The sequence below is a fragment of the Camelina sativa genome, chromosome 9, assembly GCF_030686135.1.
Source record: "Camelina sativa cultivar CO46 ecotype springtype chromosome 9, ASM3068613v1".
In the NCBI taxonomy this organism is placed as follows: Eukaryota; Viridiplantae; Streptophyta; class Magnoliopsida; order Brassicales; family Brassicaceae; genus Camelina; species Camelina sativa.
In genome coordinates, this window is record NC_141888.1 from 38,455,426 (window position 1) to 38,466,618 (window position 11,193).

Consider the following 11,193-nt stretch of genomic DNA (forward strand, 5'->3'; position numbering starts at 1 on the left):
TTTGAATAGAACGAAAAAGATTGAACACTAACTACGCAACATAAAACATACAAATTAAACCAAACCGGCCCACCAAAATGAAAATAAAAATATATAACCCACATTCACATATCAAATATCAAAAATTACAAATTAGTCCCTTAATTTTTGTCATTCTCTAACAAAACACCCGTTTCTTCTTCTAATCTCGTACTTCGTCTTCTTCATCAAATCACACAAATCATCTAAAAGAAACAAACCTACGAGAAAAAGGACAATAAAAATTCAGAATCTCTTTTTTTTTTTTTTTTCTGACCTTTGTTCTCTAATCGATTGCTCAATCATTTTCTGGGCCTTTGTTCTCTAATCGATTGCGAAAAAAGGGTGAATGCAAAAAAGCTGCAGAATTTGAAATCTGTGAGTATCATTGTGTGTGTGGAAGAAGAGAGAGAGAGAGAGAGTTAATAATGGCGAAAGCAGGAGGGATCACGAACGCAGTAAACGTAGGAATCGCTGTTCAAGCAGATTGGGAGAATCGAGAATTCATCTCACACATCTCTCTCAATGTTCGTCGTCTCTTCGAATTCCTCGTCCAATTCGGTAAACCTCACTTTAATTTCTCTGTGTTGGGTTTTGAATTCTTCGTCCAATTTTGGAGTTATCTCAGTTTCGTCTATGCTAAATTTAGAAACTTTGTTTAGGGTTTTGGTCAAAGGAAGGTTTTAGATGATTTGGGTGATTGATTTAGGTGGTGGGTTATATGAAAAATTCGGACTTTTTCATTGGTGTTTGAGATGAGATGATCAGATTTCATATGTATTGGTTCTATGTTGATTCGTTTGGGCGTTTATCTGATTTGTGATCCTTTTTGACTTGCACATGTTCTTTAGATCCATGGGCTGAGACTGAGAGAGATCTTTGTAATGATCTTTTTCTTAGCTTCAATTCTAGCTGGTTGTGTGTTGATGAAACTTTTCTGTGTTGAGCTAATTTGATAAATGTGTGTGATTTGATGTTATTTTCTTGTGTGTTTTTTTTTTATCAGAATCGACCACAAAGAGCAAGTTGGCATCTTTGAATGAGAAGTTGGATCTGTTGGAACGTCGCTTGGAATTGCTGGAAGTGCAAGTGAGTACCGCCACAGCTAATCCTTCTCTGTTTGCTACGTGAAACACGCATAGCTGATATATCTGTTGAAATCGAAACCGAAACCTGAGTCTGAGCCTTTGGCTTAATCGTAAGAAGCGTCTTTTGTTGAATGTGTACCATTAAAATGATTCTTTTTCTTTCTTCCCATAGCTGTAGTAAGTAATCTGGTAGCTTAAAAATATGAATCCATTCATAACTCTTGTGTATCTTTTGTCTGTCTATTAAGATCTCTTTTGAATGGTAAATCATTTCATTAAACTCTTGGAGTTCTGCTTCTTTTTGCTGTTGATTTATAAACTTTGCTGAGGTAACCAGTTTCCATCTTCAATGCATCGGATTTTGTATATTCGTCTTTTCTCTTCACTTGGTGGAGCACATGTTAAACCCTGTTGTTACCCCTTTTTGCTTTTCCATCAATGGAGAAAGAAGGATCCGAAAAAGCTCATGTATTTGTGACTTAGATTCATCAAGACTGGCCCCATGGTCTCCACCCTGTAGGAATTACGAGATCACCCGCAAGGGGTTGTGGACGGACCAAAGATCCAAGCCATTGTTGTTGACTGTTATGCTGTTTTCTAGTACCTAAGCGGCTAAACCACAAAACTTCTGTAGACCATGGATCACTGATCATTAGTTTTTTTTGCAAAGAAGTTGTCCATTGATGTCCCTTGTGAGAAGATGAGAGAAGCTTTGGTAAGGCTAGTATGAGCTATATGGATTCCTCACTGGATCTCAAACAGTGCTTTAGCTGCTCCCAAAGAGTCCGAAAAGCCTACTCAAATCATGATAGAATTGTAGGATTTGATCTTTTAACATACAAAAGCAAACTAAACGGAGAGAGCTGAGTTCCTTGGCCGTTTCAGACTCTTTATCTTATACATTCTGAACTCCGCAATCGTTTTGTCTGAATTTAATTTGCTGCGTCTGGAGGACGACAACGGATCCTACTACAAGTGTACTAAAGGATCCTCTGATTCATCTGGAAGGACAAAGATCGTTGGATTCGATTGATCCAAACCGGTATGGTTAAGTTCGGTTTAGTACATTGGATTCGATTATCCGATGTGTATACTACACGTTAAAAGTACAGTTGGTTTAGGCTTATCGCTTATGTGATTAAGGGGCATATATGGCATTTAACGACCACCGTGTGTGGGATCGTTGATCTCGAAGTCGCTGTAACTATAAGTAGCAGCCTTTGTAAGTAATTGTTCATCATCATCATCTCTGGGTAAAGCTATTCTCTTAGTGATCGGATAAATTCACAGGCGAAGAAGTGAGGTTTCCGGCGATCGGAGGTGAGTTCTCCGTTTGATCATTTATGCTAGTTGCTGCATGTGTGACTTCGTTGATTAATTTTGATCCGAATTACAAAACAAATACTCGAAAAATTGGGTTTAATTCTCCAGGAGTGTTGATCTTTCAAATTCATAAGGGTTTATGCAATTGATTAGATATAGATCAAATTTTTAGGTTTTAAATTAGGTCAAAATCTGGTAATCACCTATTTGATTTGCTTAAGTCGTTAGCAAATTGATAAGTTTTTTTTTGTAAATCGTTTTGAAAAGGTTAAAATTGAAGTGATGGATAAGGAGAAGGATCATGAATTGGAGTGGCTTGAAGCTCAGAAGATAGAGATAAGCGTTGACTTATTAGCTGCAGCTAAGCAACAGCTTCTGTTCCTCGCTACTGTTGATAGGAACCGATGGCTTTACGATGGCCCTGCACTCGAAAAAGCCATCTACAGGTTTATATCTTTCGTATACAACCTAGGTTCTAGGTTCTCTGTTTGTTTGTTTTTTAGATCAGCGAATCTTTTGAAGTGATTATATGATTTTGGAGGGTGATCTTTCGTATAGCTTGATGGGTTCTTGATTGTTCTGAATGGTGGTGATTTGTTCAGGTACAATGCTTGTTGGCTTCCTTTGCTTGCCAAATACTCCGAGTCATCATCATCAGTTGGTGAAGGGCCTTTGGTCCCTCCTCTTGATTGTGAATGGATTTGGCATTGCCACAGGCTTAATCCGGTAAAGTTAATATGGAATTATCGATAGGAAAAACTTTTGACTTTGTTGTTAGATGTTTGATTAATTTCTTTTATCATGTTTAAATCCATCCAGGTGAGGTATAAGTCTGACTGTGAGGACTTTTACGGGAGAGTTCTCGACAATTCTGGAGTTGTATCTTCTGTTAATGGCAACTGCAAATTAAAAACTGAAGATTTATGGAAAACATTGTATCCTGAGGAACCTTATGAGTTAGACTTGAATAACATAGTCTCGGAGGATGTCTCTGAGAAATCTTCAGCTCTCGAGAAATGCACCAAATATGATCTTGTTTCAGCTGTTAAGAGGCAGAGCCCATTTTACTACCAGGTTTCGAGGTCCCATGTAAACAATGACATTTTTCTGCAAGAAGCTGTTGCGAGATATAAGGGCTTTCTCTATCTGATTAAAACGAACAGAGAAAGGTCTTTAAAACGGTTTTGTGTTCCGACTTATGATGTTGACCTTATCTGGCACACACATCAACTGCATCCAGTTTCTTATTGTGATGATATGGAGAAGCTCATTGGTAAGGTGTTGGAGCATGATGATACAGATTCTGACCGAGGCAAAGGTAAGAAGCTCGATACCGGTTTTTCTAAGACTACTGCTCAATGGGAGGAGACTTTTGGTACTAGGTACTGGAAAGCCGGTGCAATGCATAGAGGCAAAACCCCTACACCTGTCACCACTTCTCCTTATGTTTCTGATGTTTTTGCCAAAGAACCAACTGCAAAGGACAATTTTCAGAACTTAATCCAATTTTCAGAGGTGGAAGTTGTTGAGGTAGTTATTTTTATCCTTTTCTGTGGTTGTCTCGAGGTAATTGCAGTTGTGGTGATGTGATCCTTTTGTGTCCTTCAGGTTCTCTTGGAGATAATTGGGATTAGAAACATACCAGATGGACATAAGGGAAGGCTCTCGGTTCTGTTCAGTAAAAGCCAGCCTGATTCTCTTTTCAATGCTGAACGTAGACTGACCATTTTATCTGAAGTTGGGGAAAAGCAAGTTGCTACTTTCCAGTGTGAACCTACAGGAGAGCTTGTTTTCAAACTTATTTCCTCTTCACCGTCTAAGATACCAGTTTCGAGAGAGCCTAAAAACTTGGGTTATGCTTCTTTATCACTAAAGGAGTTTCTATTTCCAGTAACGACTCAACTCTCTGTGGAAAAGTGGCTGGAGTTAACACCTAGCAAAGGTAGCAAAGCAGATCAAAAACCCATAAGCCTGCGAGTCGCTGTCTCGTTTACTCCACCAATAAGCAGTCCATCAGTTTTACACATGGTTCAATCAAGACCATCGTGCAAAGGCTCTTGCTTCTTTCCAATTATTGGGAAGTCCCGTCTTGCTAAGAGCTTAACACACATTGTTGATGAAACACAAACAGAGGTGATCAGACTTCAAATGAGGTATGGCGTTTGACACAACACTCTCTCTTAAAAACTAAACACGTTTTTCTGCTGTGATCACCTCTTTGTTGTGTTTTAGGAACTCTACTAGTGGAGCTACACTTAAACATGATCAAAGAAAAGTGATTGGCGAGACAGACTCTGGTGAAACTCACGTGCTTGCGGATTATACTGGTAGTTTCTGGTCTTTGTTGAACTCCAAATGGTCACTTAAAAAAATGAACGCCTCCAGTGCAGATATGCCGCTCTTCGAGCTTTTGGGTCCTCAAGTGGTATATTCCATCATTTCATCACTCCAATTAAAAAAAGAGTAACCTTCTTGTTTTTGACAATGTAATACACTCCAATGATGCAATGCTTTTTATTGGTTTGCAGGTGAAAGTTTTCTCTGGGAGGAAGCTGGATTATGAACCAAAACACTGCGCAAACCTTAGAAGTGATCAAGATTTCATGACTCTTGTGGAATTTTCTAAGCAACATCCATATGGAAAAGCTGTGGGATTGGTTGATATGAAATTTGGTTCCATTGAGGCAAGTGTGAAAGTTTGATTTAATCTGGAATGTTACTTCTTCTTTATCTTCTCCGTGCTCATTTTGACTCTGTTATTCAATATTCAGGCGAAAGAGAATTGGTTGGTTTTGCCTGGAATCGTATCTGCTTTCATACTCAATGCCTTTCTGAAGAAAGGAGGTTTTGATGGCGTCACTGTCGGAACCAAAGACGTAAAAGAGGAAAGCAAACAGACTAAACTTGTAGCTGTGTCAGAAAATAAAGTGAATGCAGACTCCACTCATGTAGGGACTGCAGCTGCTATCATAGCTCCTGAAAAAGGCAGCGGCTGCGGAGGTGGCTGTAGCGGTGAATGCGGAAACATGATGAAAGCAGCTAATGCTAGTGGTTGCGGCAGTGGTTGTAGTGGAGAATGCGGAGATATGGTGAACATAGCAGCAAATGCTAGCGGCTGTGGTAGTGGATGTAGCGGTGAATGTGGAGATATGGTGAAAGCAGCAAATGCTAGCGGTTGTGGCAGTGGTTGCAGTGGAGAATGCGGGGACATGGTGAAAGCAGTTAAAGCTAGCGGTTGCGGAGGTGGTTGTAGTGGAGAATGTGGAGACATGGTGAAAGCAGCGAAAGCTAGCGGTTGCGGCGGGGGTTGTGGCGGGGGTTGCGGAAACATGGTGAAAGCAGCAAATGCAAGCGGCTGCGGGGGTGGTTGTAGCGGTGAATGCGGAAACATGGTCAAAGCAGCTTAATCTGGTAGTTGTGGTGGTGGGTGACCTAGTAGAGAACACGAAAACATGGTGTACAGTAGTAACCGTGCTATGGAGGCAGTTGCGGTGACATGAAGTTTGTTTACTAGTGAAAGTGGTGAAGCAAACGCCCCCGACAACGCCGTTTGTGGCTTAATAGCAAACTTGTAACATATAAATAAAGTTTGTACTCTTGTTGTTTGTTTATGCAATGAATGGTGTGTTTATGTGAACTCGAGTTGAAATCAACATCTTCAGTTAGATGTTTTAAAGATCTTAGCTATGGTCCGTTTCTTTACCTTCTTAATCTATTTAGATATGGTTAAGTTCGCAACTCAGGTCTCTGTACTATACTACTGCTGTATTAATGTAAACCACACCACAGGACAAAAGAGTAGGAAAGCAATAACATTCATGCTTGTGTTCATTGTCATCAAAGACTATAAGTATCAGAGAACCACCACTTGGCATGAGGTAGAAACTAGAAAGTCTCGGAATGGTACGGAGTTCTGGAATCATCTAAAAGAATTCAAGCCATGGGTTCAAATCGTAGACTATTCACCAACCAGTAAATCCAATCTCCACACAAACTTAAGTGGGTGTGAATGTAAGAATAATTGGGCTTCTAATGGGCTATTGAAATTTTTAGACAACTCAAGTTTTCTTCGTCTATCTTCTTTATTTAAGTAATATAGGTACTTTTTGTAGAGCTACAAGTTCTCGAAACGTGTCCTCAGTGCATAGGATAGTCACACGTGATGAACATATGATCTCGCACGCACACGATCTTTGACTTATGATCTTTCCTTTATCCCATTCCCAGTACTAGAGAGACTGAGAGAGTAGTAAACACATGCTCTCTCTAGAGAGTAGAGAGGGACGTTTTACATGCCGACACTTGTCGTTTACTTATTCGTCTTTGGTCAAGCAGGATTACTTATTTGTTAATTTTATTAGTATTAGCTTTTAATTAATTACTACTACAAACAAAGGTGACCGGCATAAACGGAAGCAGTGGGTCCTTGTTGTCTTTGCACTGCCCCGCAAAATCTGTGCTTCAAATCATAATTATAATCGCTTATAATTAGTGTTTGTTTTCTCTATTTATTCATTTAATTTTTCATAGTTTTCTTAATAAGTCATTACGGATTTATTATAAGTTTATATAATAATCGCTCCACGAGTATAATAATTTTGTTAGTGAATCCACACTGATCATCGCCCATCGGTCATCTTCTTTAATCATCTTGAATTATGATATGCTGCTGATTCATTTCGATTTTGTTATGTTCTTTTCAAGGTTTCTATCTTTGGCTTTTATGTTATAGATATTTTTAAAAAAACATAAATAAAATGGAGTTAGGTGACAGGCATGTCAACAGTGAAGATCATGACCTTCTTCTTCAATACACTTCTTCTAATTTACTACAATGTTATTGTTATTTTTTTTTTGTGTCATTCCTCTCGATCGTTTTCACACTGATTGTGTTCTTAGAATTTTGTTACTCCTCGTGCAATCGCCTCACTAAATGTTACTATTTCAACTCGATGTTTCAAGCCAATATTTGCATAATTTTGGATATGCATGACTATATGTAACAATGTGTAACAAATAGACCTAGTATTCATCGTCATCATCGACATGGTAAATTGATAGAAAAATGAACTTGTTTGTCTTTAATGTCTTTTGGTGCATTTTATCTTAAAAGTTTTCTTATAGGTTTTACTATTTGAATAATTTAATTATTTGACCATTCAATCATTAAACAAAACAAATCAAGGAGTAGTTAGTAGTATAATTTTTTCCCACTGGTTAACTGTCTGGTAATTTCATAATTTTTACCCCTTGAATAATTAATGCTCTGTCTTACTTTTTCTCAACCCATTGGTAATTTTTATTTGGAAATATGCATATTTTTAGACAGACAAATTTTAAACAGATACGTGGTCCCATAACTATTGAAACTCAGATTATATAGAAAAAGTTAATTAAATTCAATAGGGTATTTTAGACCACTCAGCCTCTTCAATATTGGATGGTCCCATTTCTATTAACCAAAAAAAATCATAACCAAAACAAAAACAAATCTGTTATATTCATGAATTACTTTGAAAATTTTAATAGTTGATACATATAATTACTGATAAAACATATAAAAATATTTGTAAATAAAAAATAATAGTAATAAACACACGCATGTTATTTGTGGACCCTTTTTTGTAATAATAATAGTAATATTTTTTTTAAGCTTCTTTACAAACCAGAAACCTGAAACCATGTTACCTGTAACAACGACATGTATTTATTATTATATCTCCACGAAGATCTAACGACTCAGAGTCTCTCTCACTTACTCACTCTCAACCGTCAGATCTTCTTACTGTAGTCCACACCGCATGCAAACAAAACTTGATTCCTCCTTAATGACCATGCTTTTGTAGTTTATTACGAAAACTGCCACTCCTTCCATGTTTTTTTTGTCTTTTTTTCTCTTCTTCTTTGATTCTTGAACATTGCGCTTTTTGTTAGCTTTTTTCTCTCTGCTTCATTTTCCATGGAAGGACCTTGAGCTCTGCTTCTCTTCTCTCGTCAAAGTTCGTGTCTTTTTTCACTATACACTCTCTCTCTCTCGTTTATTTGATCTTCTATTGTGTTCTTCATCTTCTCCTTCTCTCTCAAGGTACTAGTTTCAACTTCTCTTTTTCGAAATCTGCTTCTGTAGTTTCAATTTCAATCTGGGTTTGTTTATTTTGTTTTCGTAGCTTCTGTGGATTCTTTCTCTGGGTTTAGTTTTTTTGTTTTCTCCTAAAGTAAGTGTTTTTTAGTTGTGATTTTGAGCTGAGTAAAATTTTTGGGGAGAATGCAGAGGAAATTAGGGCACAAAATTGTTGTTTCTCTGCTTTGAGTTTCATGAAAAGTGATTAATTTTGGGGTAGATGAGTTCTGGGAACCAAAAAGTTGAATTTGGACTATGAATCCTAGGTTAAAGTTTCTAACTTTATTTTACTTGTTAAGCAAATTTGACCCAATCCTTAGCTGAAACCCTAATTTTTGTTCTGGGTTCTTCTTGTCTCAGAACCAATGATCTAGAAAATAGTGATACTTTCTGCTTGAGCTTTGTTGAGATTGTGAATTATGTTCATGCAAATGCAGATTTTTGTGAAATTAGTTTGATTTTGTATTGTTGTTGTTGTGATGCTAAGCAGATAAAACAAAGTCCAGCAAAAATTGAGATCTGATGTCTTATCGATTGCTAAGTGTGGATAAGGAGGAACTGGATATATCACCACCTGGTTTGAAAGAACGTAACTACTTAGGCCTCTCTGATTGCTCCTCTGTTGATAGCTCAACCATTCACAACCGTGTTCAAGATGGTGAGAAGAGTAATCTCAATTTCAAAGCTACAGAACTGAGGCTAGGTCTTCCTGAGTCTCAATCTCCCGAGAGAGAAACTGATTTCGGTTTGCTTAGCCCGAGAACACCCGATGAGAAACTTCTCTTCCCGCTCTTACCTTCTAAAGACACTGCTGCTTCTGCTACTATAGGGCACAAGAATGTTGTTTCTGGAAACAAAAGAGGATTCGCTGACACTTGGGATGAGTTTTCGAGTGTTAAAGGATCTGTTAGACCAGGAGGAGGGATCAACATGATGCTGTCGCCAAAAATTAAGGATGTCCCGAAGAGTATTCTAGAAGAACGGTCTCATGCTAAGGGTGGTTCGAACAATGCACCAGCTGCCAAGTGTGTATTATGTTATAAACTGGTTTATGAGTTTTATGGTTTGTTTATGAGCTAAAGCTGAATCTTGTGGTAATCTATCTATTGTTTACAGGGCACAGGTTGTTGGTTGGCCTCCAATCAGATCATACAGGAAGAATACAATGGCTTCTTCTACTTCGAAGAACACTGATGAGGTTGATGGGAAACCTGGTCTTGGTGCTCTGTTTGTGAAAGTGAGCATGGATGGTGCTCCTTATCTGAGAAAGGTTGACTTGAGAACTTACACTTGCTATCAACAGTTGTCTTCTGCTCTTGAGAAAATGTTCAGCTGCTTCACTCTAGGTGAGAATTTTTTATGTGTTAAAGCAAATCCTTGGTTACGTTGTAAGAAGAAACGAACAAAAAACCAAAAGTGATTTCTTGTCTTGTCTGTGATCTCTCAGGTCAATGTGGACTTCATGGTGCTCAAGGGAGGGAAAGAATGAGCGAGATCAAACTGAAGGATCTCCTTCATGGATCAGAGTTTGTGCTTACTTACGAAGACAAAGACGGTGATTGGATGCTTGTTGGAGATGTCCCGTGGGAGTAAGCTTCTCTTGAACTCGCAACTTTAGTAACTCTGTGGGTTATTTGAGTTGTTCTCGGTTGATTCATGCTACTGAATATGTCCATCTTTAGGTTTTTGTTACTGCTCAAACGTTGAATGAATCCTTGTTAAATCCTATTTGCAGGATATTTACTGAAACATGCCAGAAACTGAAGATCATGAAGGGCTCTGATTCTATTGGGTTAGGTAAGCCATTTACTTTGACAACATCTTTCCCCTTAATGTGAATACATACTCAGTGGCTCACTCTATTTAGTGTTGATTTCCTTGGTCTCAGCTCCAGGTGCAGTGGAGAAATCGAAGAACAAAGACCGGGTTTGAAACAAAGAAGCTCAAGACATAAAACACTATGCACAGTTCCAATGTTTAAGTCTTCTTTACTGATGTTTGAAAAACTCTTTAGTATTTTACTAATTTATGTTGTAAGACTTTGGAATCTCTTATTTGTGTGTGTGTGCTTGTTCAGAACAAATACATTCTTGGTGTTGCTTCTACCTTCCTCTTATTTGGAATCTCCAAGACTTTTTTCTCAATAGTTTAAATTGAAGACCAACTTTTACTTTTTGTCTAATTATACGCAAAGTTTTGATTTGTTTATTGGTAGTACAAAAGTCTCTAAGTGATAATTAGGATAAAAGTTGGTTATTGATGGGTAATCCTGTATATAAAGAGCCTTTATCACACAAAGTGGAATCTCAAATGATGGTTTCTTCTATGTGTAAAACAAGAAAGTGTGTAAATCTGGATTAACTTTACACTAATCCCAATAATTTATCTTCTACAACTTTCTTACAAGAGTTAACTATATATTAGAAAAATAACATGTTTGGACTAAATATCTAAATCTTTGACATACCATCTCTCTTATATATGGTCTTTAGTGCTCCAAAGTTTATCCATTCAATTTTCCTTTATAGCAAAGTATGTTAAACCGAAACCAACTTTTGTTTTTACATCTAAGATTATGTGTTTATTTTTCTTACATTTACACAAACTAATGTGATTGCTACGAAAAGAATATATAGTTCTCAC

At 37.6% G+C, this 11,193-nt stretch overlaps 3 protein-coding genes across 3 annotated transcripts; all 3 read left to right on the forward strand.

Moving 5' to 3' along the window:
* The first annotated feature begins 303 nt into the window (after positions 1 to 303).
* On the forward strand, positions 304 to 1,386 carry LOC104713708 (protein BRICK 1). Its single transcript, XM_010430891.3, has 2 exons — positions 304 to 579; positions 1,025 to 1,386. The coding sequence occupies exons 1-2, from the start codon at positions 447 to 449 to the stop codon at positions 1,147 to 1,149; spliced, it is 258 nt and encodes an 85-aa protein (XP_010429193.1). The 5' UTR covers positions 304 to 446; the 3' UTR covers positions 1,150 to 1,386.
* A 525-nt stretch (positions 1,387 to 1,911) lies between these two features.
* Positions 1,912 to 6,105, forward strand: LOC104713709 (glycine-rich domain-containing protein 1). Its single transcript, XM_010430892.2, has 8 exons — positions 1,912 to 2,426; positions 2,697 to 2,875; positions 3,032 to 3,155; positions 3,249 to 3,959; positions 4,038 to 4,582; positions 4,662 to 4,854; positions 4,958 to 5,113; positions 5,201 to 6,105. The coding sequence occupies exons 2-8, from the start codon at positions 2,712 to 2,714 to the stop codon at positions 5,834 to 5,836; spliced, it is 2,529 nt and encodes an 842-aa protein (XP_010429194.2). The 5' UTR covers positions 1,912 to 2,426; positions 2,697 to 2,711; the 3' UTR covers positions 5,837 to 6,105.
* A 2,057-nt stretch (positions 6,106 to 8,162) lies between these two features.
* LOC104713710 (auxin-responsive protein IAA8) lies at positions 8,163 to 10,694 on the forward strand. The gene is made up of 6 exons (XM_010430893.2): positions 8,163 to 8,514; positions 9,041 to 9,575; positions 9,667 to 9,896; positions 9,998 to 10,139; positions 10,286 to 10,347; positions 10,439 to 10,694. The coding sequence occupies exons 2-6, from the start codon at positions 9,073 to 9,075 to the stop codon at positions 10,480 to 10,482; spliced, it is 981 nt and encodes a 326-aa protein (XP_010429195.1). The 5' UTR covers positions 8,163 to 8,514; positions 9,041 to 9,072; the 3' UTR covers positions 10,483 to 10,694.
* Positions 10,695 to 11,193: the final 499 nt, after the last annotated feature.